The sequence below is a fragment of the Agelaius phoeniceus genome, chromosome 1 (genome assembly GCF_051311805.1).
Source record: "Agelaius phoeniceus isolate bAgePho1 chromosome 1, bAgePho1.hap1, whole genome shotgun sequence".
NCBI classification, from domain to species: Eukaryota; Metazoa; Chordata; class Aves; order Passeriformes; family Icteridae; genus Agelaius; species Agelaius phoeniceus.
The window spans coordinates 143,197,633-143,224,839 of NC_135265.1; the positions used below are offsets into that span (position 1 = coordinate 143,197,633).

The 27,207-nt window shown below is 40.8% G+C and overlaps 1 protein-coding gene across 1 annotated transcript in view; it reads left to right on the forward strand.

Moving 5' to 3' along the window:
* Positions 1–27,207, forward strand: part of FER1L6 (fer-1 like family member 6) — a 68,931-nt gene that overhangs the window by 14,921 nt on the left and 26,803 nt on the right. The window contains exons 7-22 of the mRNA XM_077188751.1: positions 3,274–3,352; positions 4,849–5,005; positions 6,064–6,250; positions 7,838–8,030; positions 9,062–9,402; positions 12,034–12,142; positions 13,858–14,038; positions 16,992–17,112; positions 18,375–18,475; positions 19,145–19,235; positions 20,033–20,152; positions 21,172–21,324; positions 22,636–22,822; positions 23,384–23,508; positions 25,469–25,603; positions 26,151–26,300. Of these exons, the coding sequence (XP_077044866.1) occupies positions 3,274–3,352; positions 4,849–5,005; positions 6,064–6,250; positions 7,838–8,030; positions 9,062–9,402; positions 12,034–12,142; positions 13,858–14,038; positions 16,992–17,112; positions 18,375–18,475; positions 19,145–19,235; positions 20,033–20,152; positions 21,172–21,324; positions 22,636–22,822; positions 23,384–23,508; positions 25,469–25,603; positions 26,151–26,300 (2,430 nt within the window). The remainder of the gene's footprint in view (positions 1–3,273; positions 3,353–4,848; positions 5,006–6,063; positions 6,251–7,837; positions 8,031–9,061; positions 9,403–12,033; positions 12,143–13,857; positions 14,039–16,991; positions 17,113–18,374; positions 18,476–19,144; positions 19,236–20,032; positions 20,153–21,171; positions 21,325–22,635; positions 22,823–23,383; positions 23,509–25,468; positions 25,604–26,150; positions 26,301–27,207) is intronic.

Consider the following 27,207-nt stretch of genomic DNA (forward strand, 5'->3'; position numbering starts at 1 on the left):
CTTTTCTGAGCTGCCAATAGAGTGACTTTCCCAGCTACAGAATAAAATGTGTTCATTACACATGGACAACTGGACAAGTAGGTTTTCAGTGCAGGGAGTACACTGACAGTTGGAATCCTAAAGTTCCATTAACATCCACGGTATCACACTCAGAGCTCAAACATATGAAGTTCATAACTACATAAGGTATCTGCAGCTCTGATCTCATCTGTGAGGACAGAATTTACTGCAGGCTGACAATGGCATGGGAGCAGATATCACCTCACAGCTGTGACATATCACAGCCTGTGGCCCCAGAGATGTTTCAGACATGGTTCATGTAGCAGCACACTGCCAAGGCACCAGCTCCTGTGTGCTGCTGGTGCTGTTGGGGATGTGTAGTTATTTTTCTCTGACATATGGCCAGTCTTTCCAATCTCACATTCTTTTGATATAGATTCCATATATCCAGTGGTGGAGGGGGAAGTGCCAGCTTTCTTCTGACTGCAGTGGGGGTGTGGGGAAACATGTCACCATTACCTGCTGTATATCTGCACAGTTTCATCAGGCTCAGCAAACTTATTTTATTTATAGCTGATGAAGGTGCAACACTAAGAAATTAAAGGTCTTCTAGGTAAAAATGACTTTAGGAAAAAGCTCAGTAACAACAATGAACTAACCTTGAACATGAAACCTCTGTTTTCATGTATGCTACTGAAAACAGAGATTCATTACCTTGCAACATAGTTCTGGAGAATGCAAACTATCAGGGGAATAGAAACAAAGAGAGAAAATATGTGTGCTTGGAGTGAAGGAAACCCTGAGGGATGGAAAGTTTCACAGCACTTGCTTAGCATGAATCTTAAGAAGAAACAAAGATTAGTAGCCTCCATTATGAACTTATTTGCATATGGAAGCTTAAGGAAAACAAAATAGGTTAGTGCCCTTGTCCATCAGTTTAGTAGTTTAGCTGTATTCAAACCCTGCTTTTGAGAGAAAAATGAGACACTCAATTTCACAGAACCTGCTAATAACTAGATTTTTTCGTCATTATTATCTTCCTGTACATTTCAGCAAACTTGTAGTAATAACATAGAAAAACTAAGGTGACCCTTGTATGCTAAACCTGTATCTCCCTTACTGAACTATTCCTCAGTGTAACACTATGTATGTTTGTGCTCATTCAGAAAATCTGAAGCAAATCCTTCCGTCATCTACAGTCAAGTGTGAAAAGACACAAATCTTTAATTAGATGTGGTGTGGATGTGATGTTCCCCTCAGAGAAGACAAGAGGGATCTGCTATAAAACTTCATGCTCACTTGCTTTGTTGCATTAGAAGAAAATACACTTGGAAAAAAAAGGATGAGGAAAGATGTAGAGTGTTTAATAGAAGCAGTGAGTTATTTCCTCAGCATTAAAAGCAACATGCACTGCAGGGAGTGGAAATCTGCATCATTTCAGTGGAACAGGGGCATTTACTTTTCACAAAGCAAACCTCAAGGACAGAGAAGTGAGTTTCACACATTTAACATTTAACACTCTCTGCACAGGCTGTCATGGAGAGGAAATGAGCAAAGAGCAATGAAACAGCATCACTTTGGACTCACCACATACCCTCATCTTGGTTTTGAGTCTTAAAGAAGCTTGTGGGGTTTTTTCCCTACAGAAAGGCTACAGCCTTCTTCCCCCTTTAATCTATCCTAGTTGGATCTGTTGATTTGGGCATTCCCATGCACTTCCTCCAAAGCTGTAATATTGCCTGGCTTCAGGGAGAACCCCAACAGATTTCAAGGCTTCTTCCCAACCCTGTGTGTGCTCTAGTCCAACCTCATAGGAGGCAGGGGCCAGTGCTATGATGGGACCTGACAGCATCAGGGATTGAGGAAAAGCAGTTCTTGTGCATGCAGCACTAACTTCACACTAACTCCTCTTCCACATGAATGTTGTTTAATTTTTCAGCTTAATAGTAAAGTAAAACTGTTCCTTTGTCCACTCTTGATTTTTCAGCTCTAGAAACTGCTTCTCTGTTGAAGTGAGGAATTATCAAGGACAGCTGAGTGTGTTCCCCAGGTCACAGTGGCACAGTGGCCATAGGCCCTTACCAGGGAAGGACATTATATTGCAATGAGAAACTTCCTGAATTTTCTGGTGAATCTTGATGAAGGTGTCAGTGATATTTATTTGGAAATGTATGTCTCCTGCTCTTGAAAAGTGTAGAAAATAAAGTCACATGACCAATCCAGTGCAAAATTGCAGAAGTCTTCCTATCCAGAAATATCCTTACCTACAATGTGTAGGTCCAAAGAGAGAATGTGATGTGTCCCAGACTCCTGAAATGCTGTTGCAGGCTTGATTGTTTACTTCCAATATTTAGATTTAACTTCTGTAGACTTGAAAGAGCTTAATTTCTCTTTGCAATTTGGGCAAGGTGTTCCAGAGAATTTGGCCTCTTTCAGAAGCTTTTCCAAACCAAGGAATAGGTTTCAACTTTTAAGCTATTCTGAAACCAGGTGAGACACATTTTTTGAGAAATACAGCTCTAGCACAAATCTTCCATTAGAAGAAGCCTCTGCCTTGTAAAGTGAGCCCCATGCAAGTATTTGAAAACAAAAACCGGAAATATATAGGTCTGGGAATCATGGCAATTGAAAATTATTAATTAAATTCGAATTAAATTAAATTAAATTCATCACTTGGCAGGAAGAATACAGAGACAGACTCACTGGGGTCTGCTTGCCATCTAATTTACATCTATATCACTTCTCTGATTTCATTAATATCATGGGGGGTAGATTAGAAATGACTCTCTTGGTTTATGTGTTCATTAGAATGTTGCCAAGAAACACATTCTTTCTCCTCTGCGCGTGCTCTGTTTTTATGGCAATTCAGCTATTGCACAGTGATAGGATTTCTGCAGCTTAGTCTGAAACCAGTTACATCCCAGGTGTTTATATTCATTATGATTTAGCTAAAACTGTCAGGGTAAGTAATATAACTGCACCTGCTCTGAAGGAGCAGGTGCTCTAATCTTGTTCGAATTCCTGCACTCTATCCCAGGGACCTGGGATGAACCTGTGTGATTCCACTCAGATGCAATTATATTGTTTTCTAAATTGGCACAATGTTGGGTAAAAGACATATTTCAAATACTGGTGTATCTGCTGTGGCTATGTCCCCCCAGTTTTGGGTGTTGATGGTTATTGCCTCTGAACTAAATGTGATCTTTGGATGTTCTTTCTTAGGCTGACTGTGAAGAGAGATAGTGACATTCTTTAATCAGCTTTTTCTAACAGGTTATGCACAATAAACTGATTGGGAGTGTGCTGATAGGCTCCTTTAAGGTGGATCTGGGGACGGTGTACATTCAGCCAGGTGAGTGGTGCATTTTCTGCCCTTTTTGTCTGCTAAGAGAGATTTGAGATTTGAGATGGGGGGAGGGGGGGGGGTGAGGTAGATGTGCTGCTTTTCCACTCAGATGGTTGTGGTTTACACCAACTTAGAGCTTTTGGGAGAGTTGTTTTCCTATTTGTATAGCAGAGTACCAGCCAAACTGTTGGAAAGAAGTTCAACCCTGAAAGCACCTTGGCAATCTGCACATTGGTGGGTAGCACTTTTCAAGGATGGCATTTCTTTAAGTGGTCAGAGTGGACAGCTGAATATTCTACAAAATCCAGCTGCACTCATTTGCTACAGAGCATCCAAAGCTCTTTCACCTGTGCTGGGGTAGAAGGAGCAGAGGGAGGGAGACAAGGATGGAGAGTGGAAGGAATGGTGAGGAGAGCACAAGACAAGAGGAGAAGCAGGCCACAACGGGAGAGAGAAGATGACAAAGAGGTGACCATGGGTCCACTTGACTTGTCATCTTCAGAGCTGTTCAGTGATTTCTGACATTTGAACCTAAGAAAAGATCACCTACTTCTTCTTTGGAGTTTTTACAACCATCCACGAAACATATACCCTTTTGTCTTCCAAAATTACTCAAGGATATGGTCTCTTCTTCTCTTTGGGAAAGAACATATTTAAGCCACTTGCTGTAGATGTCACACAGTTATAGCAAGAGTGTAGAGTCATTTGGGCCACTCTCTCTGCAAGGTTCCTGTAAGAGTCAGAGAGGAATGGCCTATCTGCAATGAGCACTCCACGTCCATGCTCAGGCTGTGTCAGTCTTGAATTGTGTCCTGTATCTCCTGCTCACACTTTAACAGGAGGGTGGTGGCTGAGGGTTGATCTTGAGCTCATATCCCTGGTACTCTTTGGTCTCTCCTTCCACTTCTTTACCCACCCAAGGTGATGTCCAAAGACTTAACATGGTAACTTAGGACCTTTCTTGATGGGGTTGTTGAGACAGGGTTACAGCAAGGGCTGCTGTGGGTGAATTGTCTTGAACATTTTCCTCCTTGAAAGATGAAGCTGAAGATGCTTCTGGCTCATTTGTCTTCCTCTGATGGCTGTCCACTCTCCTGCCCTTTCTCAGCTGTCTGCCAGCCTTACAGTAGCCAGCAAGGGTTTTGCTGCTGGAGTTCTGAGATCTTCAGACAGTTCTCATCAAAGAGGTGTCCCTTCCTCATAAGGGTTCAGCCTTAGTTCAGCTGCTGAAATCTCACCCAGGCTTCCACTGTTCTTTAGTCATTGATCTAAGTTAAAAATAATGAAAATGAGCTTGTTTCTGACAAGCTCTGGATCAATCCTTTGCTTGCCTTTTTGATCACAAAATATTTTGGACCCTCTAGAAGTGTCTGGTAAACAAATACATTTCAACACAATTCTGACAGCACAAACATTGATTTACCTTTTCTGGGAGTGAAGAGGAAAATACTTGGATGTTTTTATATCCTCTATTTGACTGTTTAATCTTGTCCTTCTTACAGGTCATCAGTTTTGTGACAAGTGGGCACTTCTCACTGACCCTGCTGACATTAGGACAGGAGCCAAAGGGTACCTGAAGTGTGACCTCAGTGTGACGGGGAAAGGTGATGCAATACAAGCCACACAGAAAACAGCTGATACTGAGGAACAGATTGAAAAGTACTGCAATAATTTGTTTTGGTTTTTTTTCTGCTTTCTTCCTTACTAGGTGCCTCAATAAGTCTCTGCCCTCATTTCAGTCCTTTCCTTGTTAACTCAGGGTTAATAGCAGGATAACATTATACACCTGTTTGTTCTCACATGCTCAAAGAGAGTTTTTACAATCCTCTCATCTAAATTGAAGGGCACATTAGGGCTGCTTCTCTGCAGCTGATAGAATTGAGCAAGTCCTGTTGGCTAAGTTCCAAATTACCCGTGACAGAATGTTCATTGATCTGAAACCAACTAATGATTACTTAAAGCAGTGAAGCAAGAAGAAAAAGTATGAGGAAAACCTATTCCTTCTCCACCCTCAGATGTGAGTGTATGGATATTTCCATATCCTTAGGTAGACTCAAGAGTGTTGTCATTCTCCTTGTAAAATACAGAAGTTCAAGGTGGTAAATATGCTACCAGCATACTTTAAATTTTACTGAAGCAATGTTTCTGGTCACCACTGACATCCTGGACCAAGTCTGTGGAAAGTCACCAAGCGGGGGGAGCGCATGGTCTGTGAGGAAAGGTGGTGGGTGTTGGCTTTTTGAGCCTAAAGGAGAGCACTCAAAGGGGCTTCATCATACACAAAGAGGGCAGAGACAGGTTCTTTTCAGATGAGTGGCTCTTTTCAGTAGAAGGATGAGAGGCTTTGGAGGCAGGTAAGAACAATGAAATTTCAGAATAGATTGTGTTTTACCATGGACATGATCAAACAAAACAGGGGCCCAAAGAGAGTGGCAAATCTCTTCCCTTGAAGATATTCAGAATTTACTGAACAAGGTCCAGAGAACCTTATCTGACTGGACCTGATTCTATATCACATAGAAAAGTTTGCTGAGTAATGCCATATAATTTTCTTGTGGTAAAAAGATGTTTTTGGTTTAGATGAAAAAGCAAATTCATACACCTTTTTGTGTCTTCTCAGGTGCATGCTAAACCAAGATCACAGTGCTCATGGAAAAAATATCACTTCATTGTCCAAGTTTTCAATTTTAAGACAACAGCTTCTCTTTTCCTTTCAGGAATCTCTTGATCCCCAAAGGCTTTCCGTCTGAAAGACCATGGGCCAGGTTTTATGTGAGAATTTACAAAGCAGAAGGACTTCCAAAGATGAACTCTAGCATCATGGCCAATGTCACCAAAGCATTCATAGGCGACAGTAAGGACCTTGTGGATCCCTATGTGGTGGTCATGTTTGCAGGTCAAATGGTAATTGGGATCCTCTTGATCACAAAAGTAGGCCTTATTTCCTATTACCTGTGCTACAGGCAGGTGATTATGTTGATGTCCTTTAACTTACAGTTACATAAATTAGGTAAAACATGTATCTTGGTCATCAGAAAATGTTCAGTTCTTATATTATGCAGAAATAAAATAATGGAGACATTTAATGCCAGCAGATCTAATATCAGGCTCACAGCAGTAGGTTACAGGCAGGCAGCAGGAGGGGAAAGAGAATTCTGTAGCACTGTTACTAAAACACTGAGTCACAAGACAGTGATTTACACAGCATGGGATTAGGTAAGAGCTATGTTCTGGTCTCCCTCGAGTGAAATAAGGCAGCAGGGCTGAAATCAGTGAATGTGGTTCAATCAGGCTTTTAGGGCTATGTATTGATTTCTGAATTACTCTGCTGAAATTCAGGACCCTCTTAGCTTTCCTGTGTAGAGTAAGCATTTTAGCAGACTGGCAGTGCTGCCTGGCTTCATTGCTCCTAAAGCAACTTCAGCATCAAACATGGTGAGACAGATTACTGCTTAGAGAGGCTTCTGACTCTGGTGAAAGAGAAATGCAGAGGAGGTCCAGGGCCTGGTTCCCCTGGGGTAACCATGAAACCCTGTGTCAGAGAGCCTGTCTAGATTACTGGTGCTAATAAACAAAGAATCAACATGGAAGCTATTTTAAGCCAGCAATGCTTTCTGTGTGCAAGGAAGCCTTAGGGGCAGCTCCAGTCAGTCCTTTTCAGATGTTTCAGGCATGAGAACAAGGACCTTGGTGCTGATTGTATGTTTTGTCATGAATCCAAATTGCAAAGTACTACTGTGGGTTAAACCAGGCAAAGACATGCAGTACCCTCAGGTTCAATAGAGGGCTGAAGAAGACAGGAATGGGTCACTGATGTGAGTTTGCACACTGGTGTGCAAATTAGGGTTTCATAGAGAGGCTTGGTGGGTTTTCTGACTCAGTTCTCTCCATTTAATGTGAGAGTGTAAATCCTGCCACAACCAGTGACTGTACAGACTGTGACACAGTCCTGCCATCTCCTTAGGCTTGGAGGAACAGCTCCAGGACCTACCCCTCTTGCACACAGGCATATGTCCAGAACATGAACCACAATAATCATAGTTTATGCTAGATAAATCACCTCATTTAAGGTAATCCCATTGGTACACACAGCCTGGAATCTGTAATGAATTTAGTCTTTTATGAAAAAAACTGCACTGCATCATCACTACCCAGATATTTCAAAAGGCATTTGAAGGGTGCAGTTTGTAGAAGAAATGCCAAAGTCTGGCTTTACAGATACATTTTGTTAATAAGGGTCCTGCAGTATTAGATTTTATTCCAGGCTCTGCTGTGTGCATGTGAGAATTCTTCAGCCATAATGTGGTTTCTTATTAGATATGGAGTGCAAAATGAAGAAGCTAATAGAAAAGCCAAAGTACTTTCAAGAGAGCATACTTGTGCTTTAAAAATGGCCAGAGAGATGCTGCTAAGTGCAATTTCTCCTGTACTCATTGCCATTCTCCAGAGTTCAACCCCTCTGGAATTAAATTTGCTGGACTTCCATTCCAGGGCCGGACAACAGTGCAAAAGAACTGTGCAGATCCTGTGTGGCACGAGCAGATTATCTTCAAAGAAATGTTCCCTCCACTCTGTCGGAGAGTCAAAATCCAGGTCTGGGATGAAGGCAGCATGAATGATGTGGCCTTGGCCACCCACTTCATTGATTTGAAGAAAATATCAAATGAACAAGATGGTGACAAAGGTAAAGGGGAAAATATCTGTTCCAGGATATACCTTTGAAGTAAAATCTACTTACATGGGATCTTGGCACTGGCTAATCCTAATTTAGGATTCTCCAGAGTTCAAGTGTTGGTTCTGAGACACCCTCTGTTGCTTAATTTCACATTATATTACATTGTGCTTGGCACATGGAGGGTCTGACATTGTTGTTCTTGTTAAAGGGCTGCTGCATAATTTGTTACCATCTGTGTGGCTGTGGCAATAGTCTACTCTAATCCATTGGGGATGACAGATGTAAGTTTATAGTTTATGTGAGTTTCTATTAAGCAATGAAGCCACAAACTGAAAATCACTAAAAATCAAAGGCAGAGCAGGCTTGTATTTTGGATCTACCCACTGGAGCAAATTGTTTAGGTAAGACTCAGCTGGGTGCTATCACAGCCCAGGGAGGCACCTTGGACTAATGTGTTATGCTCTATTTGAGGAGAGACTCTCTACTTGGAGTCTTTTCACTGATGTTTGAGTCTACCTGCATAGCCTTGTTTATGTTGTGTGACCTATATGTGGAACATGGTCAATTATCACAGCTCAGTGAAAGCACAGTAACTCCTTAAACCTGCCAATTCAAATGTGTATCTCAGTCCTTAACCAGAAAATAAAATAAAAATATGTATAAATTGAGTGACACAGACTTGAAACAGTTTGACCTAAAGGAGAAAGCCTCCATCCTCTCCCATCATGTCCCAGTCTTTAGTCTGTGGCAGCAAGCTCTTTTTCCAAGGGATGCAATAGACCTCCTGCCCAGTAGGTGTACTACCATCACCTTCTGAGAAAGAGCTCCAGCCCAGCAGAGATGGCTGGGTATTGACAGAGGTTTCTTGGTGTCTAAGCAATGCCCTGCAAAGCAGTGCTCTGTGTGAAGTGATTCCCCCCTGCCCAGAAATAGGTCTAGGTTTGGCTTTTGGGGCATTAGAGGCAAGATTTTTTGAGCAGACAATGAGGAAAGCACACCAATACCCAACAGAAAAGTCACAGAAGGTCCTTTATCTCCAGGATTTTTGCCTACCTTTGGGCCTGCCTGGATCAATCTCTATGGCTCACCCAGGAACCACAGCCTCATTGATGACCACCAGGAGCTTAATGAAGGTTTTGGAGAAGGAGTCTCCTTCAGGGGACGTCTCTTCCTTGAGATTGCTGTGGAGATACTTTCAGGAGGAGCCCGTGAGTCCAAGTTTACAAGCATTATCAAGGATATCAAACTGTCTGCTAAAGATAAAGCACTGAAAGGAAAAGACAAAACTGACAAAGCAGGAGAGGACCGAAAGTCAGCTTCTCCTTCAGACAAGATGAACTCAACTGAAGTGGAAGTTGAGCCATTTGATGTACCTTTAGAGGTCAGTATGATATTAAGAGATTGGTTGTCATGTGTCTCTAAACCTCCAAGAATGGCACTGGTCTGTGTATTTGGGGTCAGGCCATATAAAACTCCTTTTTGTGCTCCCTACAGTTTCTCCATGCTTTCACAGTCTTGGGACCTCCCCACAATAATACAGCACAAATGGAGCACTAATGTGTACCTGTAATTCAAAAAACTCTCAAGTAGGATTTGGTCTTCATAAAACTTAGTCTCCTCTCATATAATCCGTTTTGCTCTGGCTGCATCCATATATTCCTGCTGGAAACTTATCTGACATATTATCTGCTAATGGACAGAGAATCAGTGTGGACAGCTGGGAATTACAAAGCCTGACTTCCTGCATTCACTTAAGAAAATCCAGAGTTGTTAATTGAAGTCAATAGAGAATCATTGACATAAAATCTGTGCAAATGCAGAGAGACAGATACAGTCTAGCCTGATTTAGTGTCTTCCTTTACTACTGCATTGCCAATGTGGTGCTAGTGTTAGGCTGATAATCCCTTTAGAGGAAGAGCTGAAAATTATGTGCTCAGTTTCACCAGTGGTAACTGATGTTGTTTGCCTAATTCCACCTGTTGTATAGGATTACATCAGGGGAAAATCTGCACTACGGGGCTTTGAGAAGGCTGGGCAGGTGTGGCAGGGTGTGTGGGCTTTGGAGTTGAGCCAATGTTTGAGCTTTAATTCTCAGCTCCACCACCTCACTCTCTGGGAGCAACAGCAATTGCTGCATATGCAACCTCATTTTTTTTACCCAATAAATAGGAAAAAAAAATTCTCATAACCAATTTTCCTCCCACTTCACTATATCTACTACAACTACCAGGCAGGAGATTGTGGTGAGGGGGGTTGGCCTCACCTCCAAGTCAACTAACAATCGGACAAGGGGAAATGGCCATGAGTTGTGCCAGGGGAGGTTCAGGTTGGATATTCGGAAAAATGTCTTCACAAAGAGAGTGGTTAAGCTTTGGAACAGGTTCCTCAGGGAAGTGATGGAGTCAGATTACAGGAAGTGATCAAAAAATTAATAGATGTGGTGCTTTGTGACATAGTTTAGTGGGCATGTTCAGTCAAATTTGGACTTGATGATCTCAGAGGTCTTTTCCAGCCTTGATGACTCTGTAATTCTCTGTCATTGATCAAAACTTTGTTTTTTGTAGTGGGAGTTCCAGCTCACTTAAGATATTTGTGTCCTTTATTAGTTCTGATCCTTGGTCTTTCCACTCCATCTCTACAAGTAACTAGGAGAGGAGTAATTGTTCTTTGGTCTTGAGGCCTTGCCTTGAGAAGTTCACTTCCTTGGCCTTGGAATTTCTGGCCTGAGGGCTGGCTAGAGTGGGTCAAGGAGTGTGTGAGCAGAAAACTGGCATGGGTAATTGCAAGCCACTTATGTGAACTTGTGCTCTGCTGTTACTTTATTTACTCATATAGTTGTAAATTATCTCTGTCTCTCAGTTCTTCTTTGAAGACTAATAGAGATCACATTCAAAGACACTTATTTCCATATAATTTTTCCTTTATATGCAAGAAATCCATTATTATGAATACCTCAGACACTGTTGGGTCTGGGGCCTGGTCAAATACCCCAGGCAGAGAAACAAATCCTGCTGTAACACCCACCAACAAAAATTAATAGTAATAATAAGGATTTATTTCCAGCTGCTGTTTCTCAGTTTCAAATAGAGAATACATAAAAGGCATGATACAGTGATGCTTGATATTCTTTTAGTTTTGACATTCAGCAATACTTTGTGCTCCAGTAGGCAGTAATTGTATTACCACTCTCTGAAAGGAAAAGCAGGAACTGGAGACATTACCAATAATGCAAAAATGTCTCATAGAGCCTCTGAGACAACGGAAGCAAATTATCCAACCCCACAGCAAAACTTTATCAACCTATTCTGACTGCAAGAAGATATTAAAATTTGTTTTCTTTGTAATGGGAGATAGATGCGTGTGTCATAGTCTCTGAGCCTTGGCTTTATTAGGGTTTCATACTGGACAAGTATAACAAGCTAAAGTTACTCTGGAGCTGCAATCTGAGCTGTTGACTCTGATATATGATGCTGCTAATCCTTTCACTGAAGACCTATGATATTTTGCTGTGTATAGCAAAGGTTTTTCAAAATGAAGAGATCATGGGCTGTGTCAAAAACTGTTTCTGCTTTGCAGAAGTCAGGGAAACAAATATTCATGTAGAGCTGATGTTTTATTCATTGCCTCACTCAAACTGCAGATGAATTAGGGCTGATCTTGCCTAATGGGCCTCAGTTTGCAGGTGTTGTGAAATGAGAAAGGTTTGGATGGGAAGGGCACGACAGCTGGGGTGTAAATTTGGGGAGAACTCAAACCATAAATTATATCTCCTTTGAGCTTAGGCTCGGTTTGGGGTTAATAGCTGTTTTTATTAATGACCCAAGAGCATCAGAAGTGTTAGCTGGCCCTCCTTGACTGGGAGTCCATGCCAGGCACAACCAGATGCTGGGTCTCCAATAGATGTAAACAGAGCCTAGCATTCAGCAAAAGACCATTGCACTTTTCCTTTATGCTGTAAAAAATAGTAGAAGGTAAAACAAATGCCAACATTTTGCTCCTTCTTCTCCAATAGATCTATGAAGAGAAATTTGAAGAATTCCTTCTCTTTGGGACATTTTTTGAAGCCACAATGATTGATAGGAAGTTTGGGGACAAGCCAATAACCTTTGAGGTTTCTGTTGGTAAGTGTGTTAAGGTCTATCCAAAGGAGAGGGGCAGCCTCAGAAGCAAGGGGATGATAGGTGTTACTGACTGATGTGTCTCAGGGCTCAGCAGTCAGCTTCAGAGTAGAGCCTACATTTGAATTAACCCTGAATATCATTTCTCTGGATAAAAGTCAAGCTGAACATCCTGATGCCTATCTGTCTTACTCCACAAATGCCCTGTATTAATGCAAATCCTCTCCCCCAATATATACAGCATCTTAGCCAGTATTTGTCCTTTTAATCACTTGGGAGATCAAACTCAGATAATTTACTTCAGGCAGAGCTCATTCTGTGATGTCCATTTGAGCAGTTCCTGGCTGTGAGGGAGCCCTTTGTGGGCATGATCCCTGTCCGCTGTCTTGGCCAACCCCACTGAGTTTCCTGTGGGTCTGTGAGTGTGGCAGGGGAATGAGGCACAGCCAAGACTCAAGTTGCAGGCACCACCTTGTCCTTATATCCTCCTGGAAAGTCCTTTCTTCTTTCAGGGGAAATCAGGACCAAACTCCATGAGCTCTTCATCATGGAGCTAAATTATCCCTTGAAGCAAATGGAAGAGAAAATGAAGACATTTTCATTTATACTTTCAAAGCAGAAGAACTTCCTCTTAAGAGAGAAGCTTGACTTGGTCTCATTTCCCTTGCAGGGATTTGATTCTCTCTGTACCAGACCCACCAAGTGGCACTTCCAGTCTCTGTGCTCATGTCCATGACTGTGCTCAGCTACAGGGCAGCAGAGAGAGATGCTGTGAAAAACAGGGGAATCCAATGAGGGATACTGATTCCTGCTGAAACTTAGCAGGAAGCTGAGCTGAGAATGACAAGAAACTCATTTAAATAGTTGGGCAAGGAATTATAGTGATGCTTGTCAGACTTAATACTAAAGATGAATCTAGCCCTGAATTCTGGACCTGAACATCTCTTAGCCACCTGTGTTGCTGAAATTTGGACCCAAACTCGGCCAGTTGTCATTATTTACATGAAAGGCTGAACCAAAAATCCAGATCAGGATGTCATATGGGGTGATTCAGCACATTCTTTTCCTGCAGGGAATGTTTTCTGTCTCTCTTAAAATCTGTAATTATTAGTTTGATGGATGTACCTCTTTCCCAGTGCTGATAATTACCCTTTAAGGCAAAATCCTTTTAGGGAAGATGATTGTATTATTAGCAGAGTTGTCTGGCATTAGGCTTGAAGCTCAAAGAGTTGTTATTACTAACTCTGCAACTCTAATGTGCAAAATTTACTTGTCTGAAAAAGAGTTTATCACTTCTGAGATCAAACTTTGAAATGATCATCCATATGTTATGAAGACATACATTTTCTGTGTGAATCAATCCCATATCAGAGCCCCTCAGTATAGAAATATCAACAGCAGAATTGTGTTGGTTTCTGAATTTCTTTAGCAAAAGCTGAAGGTCCTGGGGGCCAGCAGTCAGAGGATCACATCACTAAGTGATGTGTTAGGTATATGTCACATGGGACAGGCAAGGAAGCACTGTTGTAGAACCTGACATTCCAGGGACAAACACAACCTGTCACAACCTTAATAAACTGTGGTGTGGTTAAAACAGCTGAATGAACAGGAGAGGACAAAGATTTTCCAGTGGTATGACTGGCCATTTTCTTTTTTAAAAACCTCATTCATGTTTACCACCTCCAATTTAGACATCTCCTGTAACCCTGGGTCTCTAGGTAACTTTGGAAATACTACTGATGGAGTGCCAGCAGGAGCTGCAGGGAAAAAGAAGACACATAATGGAGAAGCAGAAGAAAGCCTTCTGTATGAGGGGGAAGATGACATTTCTCATGACCTTGGAATACCCCTGGTATCTACCACACCCCCTGAGAAGCCACTGATCACAGGTGGGAACAGGTGAGGATCTGTGTGCCAAAACCTCATCATGTAGGACTCTGGTTCTTATTTTATTATCGTGTGGGACTCATGGATGAACCCAGGCAGCATGAAAAAGTTTGTGTGAAATGGAGGCTTTCAGGTCCTCAATTGCATCTTTCACAACAGTAAATTTCCTTGGCTTCACTGAAGTGAGCAGGCTCTGAGCAATTTTATATGCATCTAATCTTGGCCCCATGGGCTCTTGAATCCTTTCTGAAAGCGTTGTGTGTTACACCAGCTGTACATTGGAAAGCTACAGCAAAATGCAATTTCTTCAGTGCATCCCTGGTTTAGGGTTCCACACTGTGGTCACAACTGAGACCCAGCCAGTGTCCAGCTCCAGAAGCACAATGTCACATGTGAAATTTGAAACCTGGTCAAGGCTAAGTCACCTTCCCAGAACACTTTCTAGAGCTAATAATTACAGATACAGATTTAAATAGCAATTAGTAACAGAGATAGGAGGAAATAGGCTTTGAGAAAAGGAATGGAGCAATGGATGAAAACATGCAGAAGAGTTCTTCCAAATAACCTTGTTTATAAAAAGAATTGTAAAGGTTTAATTCAGTTGAAAGATGCTAATAAAAAGAAATATTTTCTTTGTTGCTTTGGTAGGTAGTACAATCCCCAGTGTTGGTGACTGCCAATGGCACTTCTTCTTTTAGAAGGCCAAGCAGTTTACAGATATAAGGACCAGGAGGAAAATATCAACCTGGATCTGTTTGGTTTCTGGATGTCTCTAAATTTAAAAAGCACTTTCATTCTTTTCTGCAATCAATGGCTCACTTAGATGAAATAGGAGTTAGTGAAAGAAAACAAGAATGAAAATATCATGGTAAAAAAATCTGATTTTGCAGCAAGTAAAAAAAGAGAGGGGGAAAGCACTTTCTATCAGTGCTTGGAGGAAAGACAATTTCTTTTCCTTGTTAACAGAACTGCAAATTTGGGTACATGCAGAGGGTTATTATCTTCCCTGAGAGAAGCTGGGATTTTTTAGTTTTCCCTTAACAAGAATTTAGATTTAAAGAACCATTGTAAAAGAATGAATCACTCTTCAAATCAGCTATTTGCTTCTTGACTTGCTCCAGTATTAATAAAGTTTTCTCTCATTAAAGATCCCTTTTCCTCAAATTTATGTAGAATGCTGCATCTTTTATTCCCTCCTGTGGTATTTAAAACAGTTTGGTCAGCCACAGATACCAATTAATGAGTTTTTCACTGTCTTCTCATAATTATGTCTTGGTGGTCTCACCACTGGATATTTTTAGTATTAATAAGTACTTAATGGGCTATCCAGTACTTTAGAAAAACTGCATTTAGATTCATAAATGAACAATGGAAAACAAAAAGAAAAGTATATTTTGGAGATTAAAACCATGAACTAATTAAAGGAACAGGCATAGCAATAAGACTTCTAAAGCAGACACCATGAAACTCCCAGGAGTTTTCCACACTTATGTTAAAACTTAAGCTAAGTATAAGCTAAAACTGAAAAAGCAATTCCTCAAAATTGTAATAGTGGGAATAATAGACCTGAATTTTCAGTTTTCCATTTGAATTTTTTCATGGCTACATACTCTTAGCAAAGCCAATAAAAAGGGTCATAAGTTCTATGAATTTCAGGTTAAGAAGTTGAGGCCCTGAGAGATGTTTGAACTGATTTTCTTCCTTCTGAAACCACCAGAATTAATGACATCTAAGGCCTATGTAGCTCTGCTGTGCACCAAATTCAATGGGTAATCCTCATCTTGTTGTAGGTTATTGAGGAGAAAGTAAGTGGAAAATTCTCTTTTGATATCACATAGGGCAGTAAAATTATGTTATAGGGAAGATACTAGTCTTTTTAAACAGAAAAAAATCACACATAAACCTCTTTGGGATGTGTGGAAGTTTGGAGTCATTGATATGACACTCAAGAGCAAAAAGTGATTTGGTTTCCATGGTCTTGGCTTGGTGATGTGACATGTGGCCAGTTCTATCTGAAATCACTGAGACTATCTGAGGCCATTTGAGCCATAGCCAGAGGAACATGAAGTGGTTTGCAAATGTTCATACACATTGAAAAGGTCTCCACTGTCCCACCATTGGTATGGAAAATGAGGAGACCTCTATTGCTAAATCCAGTGTGGCTGAGGCAATGGAGTTTCATAAGGCTCTAGTATTTATATAAAGGAGGACAATGTGCTTATTGGGTACATAGACTTGGCATGGTACCTACTGCAGATCATTAATCAAAGCATCAGTTTTGTAGCAGGTTGCAGGGACTCTGGGTATGCTGGCCTCCTACTCATTTTTTTCAGTTCAAGTCACTCCTGCAGCCGAACACACAAAGAAAGCAGAGATACAAGGGTCAGTATGACACCTTGGACTTAAGATCAAAAGTGTGAGAAGAGAGTGCAGTGGATGCATTGTATCACTGAGGTATTATGAGCTTGGTGTTACTTTTACTAAGCAGCAGATTAGTTTCCGACAGGGAATGTCAGTCTCCACAAACTCTGAAAAAGAGCATCTTGTGAAAAGAATGTGGTGTTGAGACTCTGACATGGCTCTCCCACTGTGCAGTGTGTGGAACCATTGCTTTTGAAGATGTGATCAGATATTAATCTTTGCTCCTTTTTCCCTTGTAGTTTCCCAGCACTAATAGTATTTCAGAGCTTCCCTGCATGCCTTTTGTTTGGCTAGTCTCCCACCCTGGAAAGCACTGAAATTAGATCCATTGACTCCAAATTATTTCTCTTCAAGGATCTCACTGGTAGCACAAAATGATGTTTGTGTTTGCCCTTCCCAGGGTTTACTTGTTAGCATGTGAGAACACATCCTCTTGTGCCTACACCTTCTGTGCTGTGAGAGCACCAAACAACTTCTCTTTGCTCTGCATCCCCTTGACCTGCTCTGTCCCCTTCCTGATCTGTTCCCCACCTTGTTTCCACAGGAACTACCAGTACCTGCCATATGAGGAGAGGAAGCCCTGTGTCTGTGTAAGGAGCTACTGGGGCAGCCAGACCTTCCGGCTGTACTCTTCCAACACCCTTGAGAAAATGGCAGATCACCTGGTAAGTGGCAGCCATCCTCCCAGGCTCATGCATTCAGCAAAGTATAGCAGTGAGAGGCCACACTTCCCAAATCAGACCTTCAAAATGTCCCCCAGCTGCATTTCCTGTTGTTCATTTTGTGAGAAAGCAGTTGATAGAAACACTTTCCTTTATATTTCCCCCAAATTGCTTTGAGCTGTTAGAGCTGCTCAAGTATTCCTGACCACAATTATTTTTGGTCATAGGTCTGCTTTCCTTCCTCAGCAATGTTTTATTCTTTGTAATAACATTCAAACAATTAAATTATGAGGTACAGAGTAATTTTGTCTCCTATGGCTCTTTCTCTAATGTCTTCTTGCCTTATATTTATACTGGGCCCTCATTAAAGGACAATATTTGCTTTAGTTTTCCTAAAACATTGACAGAGACAGAAAGGCATCTCATGGGCAATCACTCTGATGTCCTAGTCACTGTGTTTTCCTATAATGATGGTTTTATTCTACCTTTATTTAAAGTTGAGTATCAACAGTCTCAAGAAAATAGGTTTTGTTGTTTGTTGGGGTTTTTTTAAGTGACTCCTAATGTTGAATATTTTAATGTGGGGCACTCAGATTAAGAGTCTGATTCATCCCTCATTGATCCATATATATCTCATGAGGAACAACACTGAAGTCACACTTATGCAAGGTTGTGTCAGGAGAAGACAATGACTTATAACCAAACATTTTGAACTCAAGTATTTGAATATTAAACAAATGTGGAGAGATAATGTTTGTCAGTGCACCCCAGGCCTTGCTGAAAATCCAGATATTTATTTTAGCTTTTAAGAATAGACTCCATTCCTCATGGATAAGAGTAGGTTTTAGTGATGGACTTTACATATGGATTCAAGTGACCACTGAATTTTAAGATGTTAACTCCAGCAACTTGCTAAAGTTAAGCAGCAGGATTAGAAACAGAACCAAAAAGAACTATTTTTTCTCCTACCTAGCAGATAATGTTTCCAAATTATTGATCTTCCTCAAAGAACTAAGAACACAAAGCTGCTCCAAGCAGTAATAGCTTGGACAAGTAATTGGAAAGACTGGGAAAAGGTCAAAATATATCATGCTGCTGGAGTCTTTTCTCTGTGCACTTCAAGTATAGTGATATATCAAAAGTTCTTTCTGTCAGGCCACAAAATCGCCTCCCTCGTTCTTGCTAGTCATAAATGGCACTGTAACACTGACACAATGACAAAGTGCCCTCCTGTGCATAATGGCTTTCGCATGTGGTTTTCATAGGAAGAATCATTAGAGCAAGTAAAGGACTTGATCAAGGTTTCAGAGACTGCAGCTGAGGAGAAAATGAAGAAGACCCTAAATGGTTTTATCAATCAAAGCAGGTAATAACCTTTACTAGATGCATACAGAAAATTAAATTTAATGTTGGCTACAAATTCAAGGCTAGACAAGGAAACTGATGATAATTTAAAAAAAGTACAGTAAACTTACTGAGCTATATATTTTATTTATTTTGCTGTAAAAGCAAAGACCTTCCCAAATTGCAGTTTCTATTTAGGCAGAGAAAATATTTATTGTTATTTTACATATTCAGAATTGACAATAGAAGACTGCCAATCATTGTCATATTATTTTGGCTTTCAGAACTCTAAGAATATGTCGTATAGGTGATAAGTAGAATTTAATAAAGTGCATGATAGATACACTGTAAAAAAAAACCCAACCGTAGTTAATACAAAAACAAAGGATGCCACATATTGATATAGATCCAGTGGGCTCTGTATCAAATTACATGATTGGGCTCAAAAGCCCTTATTTCTAAGCTCTTATTTCTAGATATTGTTAATCCGTTTCTGGGAAGTGTGGTGCCAAGGTTTTGGACTCTATTCCTTTAATCTTATAGGTACATAATATTTTAGAGATTTTCAGCCCTTTTGTCTTCTGGTTCATGTACTGCAGCAGACACAGAACATTCCAATGTATTTTAGCACATTGGCATTCTCACATTAAAAAATAACAGATTTTAAACCCCTGTTATTCCTGTGTCCTAGGGCGTTCATGGTCATTGCTGAAAAGAAGCCCAAAGGGTTGAACTGCACTGCTTTGGACAAAAAGAGGCTCATGCTGTTCAAGCAAGAGCTGGTATGTGCTGTTCTTTTCCTATAAGCATTGATGCAATGATGATTACTGAAAGCACACTGCTTGGGTTTTTTTTTTCTATTTTATTTTCTATTTGATTGCACTATATGGGAATGCTTTGTAATTCATATGAATATAGTATCCATGAGCATTTATTTTAATAAATCCCACTGTGCTTTATAAAGAGCTGTCAGATACACTAAAATCAATCAGAAGGTGTTGTTTTTAAATATCAATAAGGCATTATAATAATCAGATTATTTTTCTCATCCAAGCATCTTAAAATGGAATAATGCTGAGTTCAGTGGAAATGCACCAAATTTATAATTTTACAAATTTACTGCTGTGCTGATGCTGAACTTCAAGACTAGTAAAATGTGAATTTTGTAAGCACCTTAGGAGGAGGACCTTACTGGACTTAGTAGTCATCTCCAGGGAACCAGTGAGAAGAAACAAAACTGTGTGGAGGTCATCTGAATATTTGTAACCTTTTTTTACTGTTTGTAGCACAAAAGACTGTGCCTTCTCTCTGGATCAGAGCCCAGTATATCCAGGTGGCAATCACATTTTTTTTGGGACTTCCATACATGCAGTATACAGACAAACAAAGACAAAATTGGGGACACTCAATTTTTATGTTGTCCAGCTCCAAAGAATTGGTCAGTTTCTGTTGTGACAAAGAAGCATTGAACAAAGTGTTTCCCATCTTCTCTTTTTAACTTGAATCAAAGACTGTTTCTCTTCCACTTCAAACTACTTGATAATAGATGAAAAGTATATATTGTCTTTCCTCACTGCAGGAAGCCATGTCCAATGATGCCAAGGGAATCATTCAGCAGCAGAAAAAGAAGATGCCAGTAGATGAAATGATCCATGAGACTCAGAGCTTTATAGACAAAATTAGATTCTTGGCTGATGAGGTAATCCACAAAAAATTCAGAAAAATTTTCTTTTCACAATCCCATGTGAATAGTAACTTCTGGCTTGGTTATCCAAAGAGTTCTCCTTCAGGTATCAGGGCCTTATTCTCTTTTGCATTAAATGGAGCTGTTATCAAACCAGGGTGGGAAATATTGGGCTGTGTGGTATGGAGAGGATGCACCACAGATATTTTTTTAATAAGGTCATCCCATACCTGTAGGCTTGAAGAAGCCAGCTTTGTGATATGAAATGTCACCACCTGTATGGATTTGGACTGATAAGAGCTTGGGATGCCTATATCATTTAGCCTGAGAATAACAGAAAAATTGACATATTTGGTTGGGCCAAAATCCAGCCACTGGAAAGCTGTGCCTCTGAGAGCTGCCTGTGCTAGCAAACCAAAGAGGGCTGTGGCTATTCCCTGGCTCCAAGAGCAGGTGGCACAGTGGCATGGTTAGCATCCTACACACAAATTCTCTTCCTTCCTAAAACAGAGTGACCCTGCTTACAGCTCCTTCAGGGAACAGCCCCCTGGTTGGTCCTTTTTTCAGCTTTGTTTGGGAAACATTATCTGAGACAGGGCAAGGCAGTCTCTGAGCATTGTCACAAGCAGAAAAGATGATCACATGCCAGTGTTTGAGCTTGGTCCTGGTCCTTTTTGGTTTGCTGGTATAGATGAAATTGGTGGTATTTCCATGGTAGTTACTTACATGGTCTGTGGTTATTTCCTGGGACAGAGCCATACCCAGATTCTTAATTTTAGTATCTCCTGAAATTACTTATGAAGTAATCCTTAATCACTCTATAAAGCTCTTTACCTTCAGCTGTAATTAGAAATTGAGGTATCGACTGCAAAGCATGAAGTGACAGCCTCATTTAATTCAGAGGTATATCTGCCACTCCACAGGAGCCATGAGGGCATCAGCTCTTACTCTTAGTAAGAGTGTTTCAACAAAAATATGATGGTGGTGGCTCTCAGAAAGAATTCAGTTTTAGTTCAATATGCCTCATTTAACAGCCTCAGAATACAGTGCCTGATGTGTTCATCTGGATGATCAGCAACAACAAAAGAGTTGCATATGCCAGAGTCCCAGCAAAAAACATCCTCTACTCCCCAGCAAAAGAGCAGAGAGGCAAGGACTGTGGGAAGATTAAAACTCATTTCCTGAAGGTAAGTCTGTGGCACACTGCAAACACAGGTAATGCCTGGGGAGCATTTGGTGTTCAGATTTCTTCCAGGGATAGTATTTTACAGATTAATCTTTGTAATGTAAAAATACATACAGATTTGTATCCACCATTTATTAATATTTGCTTCTTACATTTATGCTTCTCATTCTTTAATCACTCTATCATTGCCAGGCTTTTTATGTATGAGTAATTAATTCCCTCACTACTTCTTATGGCAAGTATAGAACATTGTTCTTCAGTGGCTGTATACATAAACAAATAGAAAAGGTACAGCCTTTTTGCTGACAAAAACATCAGAATGCAGCACATGAAAGCCTTGGAGGAAACTGATGAGAGATCAGCACTCAGCAACTCAGTGAGGAAACCTAGGTATTCAGGGGTAATACAGGAATTATTTATACTTTCTATTTAAAACATGCTTAAGTTTGCACAATATATGTCCAAAACACTGTTATGGGATTATTTATGACAAAGGAAAGCCCTAATAGGTATAAGCCTACAAAGGCAGTGTGACCAGTAGCTCCTAGAGTGGAATATTGTGAAATGTGATTGTTACTGCGACCATCAGGAAAAACCCAAATACTCCAGACAACAGTAACTTCATATAATGACTTTTTAGTGGTTTTTCACCTTGGACTTTTGAGAATACTCCCATAAGGGACAGCTAAAGAACAGATAAAAACATCCAAGATCCTGAGATACTTGTCATAGGTACTTGCTAAGCAAAGTTCTATTTGCCTGCATGAATTAAAATGTTCTGCAATCAACTATACAGCCCCTTCAGTATCAAGAATTACCTTAGGAGCAGATAATACTAAACTCTGAACTTAGCAGATCAAGATGAAGTGGGAAGGAAGAAAAAGGAAATAATAAGTCAAGACTAGTAACATTTTGTTTTCTGACCTGCCCAATGGCATAATACTTTTAGTAATACATGGGACTAACTATTGGATATGCATGAAATGGAAAGTGGGCTGAAGTCTGGGCAAAGTAGGGGATAAAATAGCACTTATATGTGTGCAGCTGTAAGATAGCCTAATATGCACAAACCTGTGCATATTAGGCAGTATGCAGTTTACATAGACTGTTAGTTGAGCAAACTACTAATTCCTTCCCTAAGAATCCCAGAAGTTTCTTGGCTAAATGAGTTTCAGGGTCACTCACTGTGAAGAAATGCCATTTATCAGTATATCAGCTCAGAGAATGCTTCTTTATTTTACTCTGGCTTGGTAAGACTCAGGACTCAGCCACCTCTCTTGAGCTTGTTGGTAACATTGGATTTTTTCTTCAGCTCCCAGGCAAGCGCCCTCTGGGCTGGACTGTGCAAGCAAAGGTGGACATCTACCTGTGGCTTGGACCCAGCAGTTATGCCCACAGTGCCATGGAGAATCTGCCTGTAGGATATGAGATTGAGTTATCATCTAACACCAACTCAGGGCACAGTGTGCTGCCCTCATCTGCTTGCCTGCTGTATAAAAGTAAGGCACTCTTTCTTCTCCCTATTAACAATTAAGAGAAATGGTCCCAAAAGCTCTAGTTCAGTGTGGCACAACCCCTGTATAAAGTAACTGCTCTAAGGTGATAACGGCTTTGCTTCTTTATCAGAAAAGGCTGGCTTCATTGCCAAGTCTTCAGTTCTGCCACTGATACTTTGTAGATGTCAGGGAAAGAAGGAACTTGTTCACTTGCAATTTCTGTTCCCTGTCCCACAAATCTCCTTGTAGAGGAAGCATCCCTCAGTTCTCCTGATGATGCATAGAACACATAGTAGATAAGAGTGATGGCAGATAGTAAAAATTGGCCAATAAAAATTGGCACTTAATAGCCCTGCAGTAGAGACCTACATAATTGATTTCAAGTGGATTCAAATGTCTTGCACAACTTCTGAGTGTCTCAGGTGTTTCTTTAGTGAGACAGCACCAGCAACAGTTCCCCTTATCAGATCCTGGTTGGAGAGCAGCTGGTGACTCTTCCCCCCTGCCCATGTGCTGCACAGTTTCCATGGAGCTGATGCTGCTGTTTTCTCTGCCTTGATGCAGCCCTGCACCTCTTCCAGCTGAGAGCCCACATGTACCAGGCCAGGGGGCTCATTGCTGCTGACAGCACTGGACTTTCTGATCCTTTTGCAAAAGTTACTTTCACATCACACAGCCAGACCACAAAGGTAAGTTCCAAAGCCTCTTTTGGTGACTGAAAACTCTCTTTCTTTTTCCCTTTCATTTTTCTTTTTTTTTTTTTTTTTAACAATTAAGGAATGAAAAGGGAAAATCTTTGTTTTGCAAGGAGGTACCTAGCAGGAAAAGTTAGATGCTTGCTGTTTAATAGCAGATTCTGAAACTGCACTGCAAACAGGCAAAAGTTTACGTGTTACCCACTACGCTAATAAGAGATGCAGTATTTCAAGTTTTAGCTCATATATAAGATTCTCTGTGACTACTGGGACTTTGTAGCAAGTGTACCTTTCTTCACATCTTTATTTCTGTGTTTTGAATTTGGACTGCTGTCATTGCTAGGTACAAATGTGGGTATGAGGATGAACCCTCATGGTTCTCTTTTCCTCCAGCCTGTGCATTCAGTCACTGAGCAGAGTGAAGAACTTTCCCTGGCTCCTGTAGCCATGTGAGCCAGCACAGCCCTTGGTGATGGAATGTGGCAAAGAACACTGGTGGCTGTAGAGCCTCAAAATGGGAATGAGCTGAAAACAGAGAGGTGGGAGACTTAAAGGCTGCAAAAATATTCCCAGTATGGAGTGGGCATCTCTCATCTCCCTCAGAAAATTCCAGGGATCAAATGGGCTCCTGTGGGGCCTCTAGAGAGAAGTGGAAACTCCTACAGAGTTCCAGAAAGAAGGGTTGAGGTACAGCCTGGGCAAGTGAGCAGGAGGATGGTCCCTCACAGAACATGGAGCCTTTCAAAGGTCCTGAGCCCTTTACAACTACCCTGGGGTTAAAATTGGGCAGGAATTCTGACAATCATGCCACAAACAGAATTTGCTGGGCCAAATGTGGTCTTGCTGCGCAACAAATGACAGTCTTGCTTCAGAAAAAATATTTAACCCTCCCATCCAGCCCCTCCCCATAAAACTTCACAGAAGACTGTTTCAATTCAATTAATTCTAATATTCCTCTGACATTTTATTCAGTTACAAGGCAAGTTCTTTTGCATATGCCAAAGGGAGAAAAAAGAAAAACCTTTCTCTAAATTGTAAATGCCTGCTTGTGCTACTTCTGCCTTGGGGTTATTAATTGATTTTTTTCCTGTAATGTGATTTTAACTTGTAATAGAAGATGGTGAATGAATCCAATTAAATTAATGTCTAGATGCACCAGATTCTGGAAAGTAGAATTAGGCCCCAGAAAAATAGGTGTTAATAGGAACAGAAGTGTTAAGTTTATTCACTGCCTGAATAAAATATTGCAGCTGATAACTTGCATGTTTTCATAAGAGTTTCAGCTAAGAGCCAATAAATGGTAAAGAACCTTATTTCCATTCAGAAGAATGATAGCAAGCTATGAGTAATTTTGCAGTTGGCACAATTTTCCTTTTTAACTGTTTTCTTTGTTGAATGTATTTTCTGCATAGTCAGTTGAAACATTCTCTGTGATGAAATGCTATAAGCAACCATGTAATTCAAATTACAACAAATTAAAATATTCTGATTTCTTATGAGTGATTCATGAAAATATCTTCTTTCTTTTTCATAAAGTGTTAAGTGTCGTCACACAGAACTAAAAATAAGATTAAAAAATGTGCCCTGGAGAAGTGAAAACCAGCCTCAGTTGGAGCAAAAGCTTTATTTTAATAGCACTTGGCATGAGCCTGCTCTCCTAAACCAACAGCTTTCCTCTAACTTTAATACTGAAGTTTGTCTACACAGACTGGTGGTCATGTATTGATATGCTTTTAGGGATTTGTGAGGCAAACAGGGGAATGGAGAAATTGGAGATACCAGCCTCACAGTGAAAGGTTCATATTCTCCTGGCTGGGAGGAGCTGCTGATAAATGTGGTGTCTCAGCCGTGGCATTGCTCAGGCTGTGGAAAAGGAGGTCACCAGAAGATGAGCACATCCTGCTCTAGGGTACTCAACCAAACAGCTCATTAAACAATCCCTCTCTTCCATTAGATCATTTCTCAGACATTGTCCCCCACCTGGAACCAGACACTGCTTTTCAACAGCATTGTGCTTCATGGTGACAAAGAGGAGATCGCCCAGTTCCCACCGGAGATTGTCATCGAGCTCTACGATGATGATGCAGTGGTAAACTCAGAGTTCTTCTCACTAAAAACCTGGGCTTTTACATGAAAAGCATGCAAGCATGAAAGCAAAGCTGAGTCACTGAATAGGCTTTAAATGGATCACCTGAATAGAGCTCAGTGCTACTGTGGTTTGCAGTTTAACATCTGAGAACAGCCCTGAGATTCACTACATGGCCTTGCAAAGATGTGGCCTTCCCATTTTATTTTCCCCAAGGAAATCTTGCTCCCAAACACCAGCTTACAGAAATCAGAAGCATCTTGAACTCATCCTGAACCCCCAGGTCCATTGAACACTGCTGTAAATATTGTACCTAAGTCTGGGTCAAGACCATGCAGACTCTGATGCAGTCTCAATAGACCTCAGAAATTTTGGATACACTGAAGAGTTAATAAGTACTCAGCTCTTCCTCTTCATAGCTGCCTTGCATCTTACCTTGGACCTTCCTTCAGAAGGTTTTTTTCATAAATACTAAGCTCTGCATCATCTCAGCTCCTATAACTATTGTGAAATCCAAATGCATTTGACCCCTGTGTTCTCCTTTATTTAGGGTAAGGCAGAATATATTGGGTCTACAGTGGCTGCCCCTGTGGTGAGACTTGCTCATCAAAGCTATGAACCACCAAAACTTTGTTACCACCCAGTGCACTGTGGAAGTCTTTCAGGAGGAGACCTGCTTGCCACATTTGAGCTTCTGGAGGTAAATTTGACTTTCTCAACAATTACTCTTTGACACCCTGGGGCTCACAAAAGCTCCATGACCATCTTGAATTAATAGGAACTATGAGCCATTTGGCCTCATAGTCCCCATGCAATTCCTGTCACCCCTTCCCCCTTGTCAGGGGCCACTGCCCACACACACACCACTGCCAGCCCTTCACAGGCTGTAAGCCTCCTTTGCCTGTCACTTGCCCTGCCCTAAACTCTGCTCTGGCCTGAGAAACTGTGAAAATCCCACTGCCATTGCAATGAGATGCTGTTTGGAGCACTTGGCCCTGAATACCAGCCTTGAAGCTCCCAATACTGCTTTCACTCTTAGGGAAATGAAATGGTGAATAATGAGGATTGGATTAGGGAGGTTGAGGTTTTAGATACCCCTACTATATTAAAAGAAATATTACATGGTTTCTAGCTGCAAGACAAAAGGAAAATTCAGTCCTGGTAGATGCAGGACTGGGGTCTATCATGCCAGGATTTCAGGCAATTTCACTGAAATTTGCAGAGCCATCAGTTAAAGGTAAATTCCATCTGCTGAAAACCTACAATAGTTTATTCTGAAATCTGAAATGGGGAAAATGTGGAATGTCATAACATGTCTTACTGATAAAACAGGCTTTTAATAATGATAGTTATTTATGTCTTTGGTGAAAGCCAGAAATATGACAGCACATGGAATATTTCCTCATTATGGTGGTGTCACAGGAGAGAGTGAGAGCTTCAGGCAAAGTTCATTAGAGAAGCCTTCCTGCTGAATCACAAGGTGCAGAAAGGATCCCATCTAGAATCTTCCTGTGGAAGACATCTAAGCAGTTTTGCTCAGGATTTTTGTTAAATAGAATTACCATGCTTTCCATTTTAGTAGGTAGAATTACCATGCTTCAGTACCT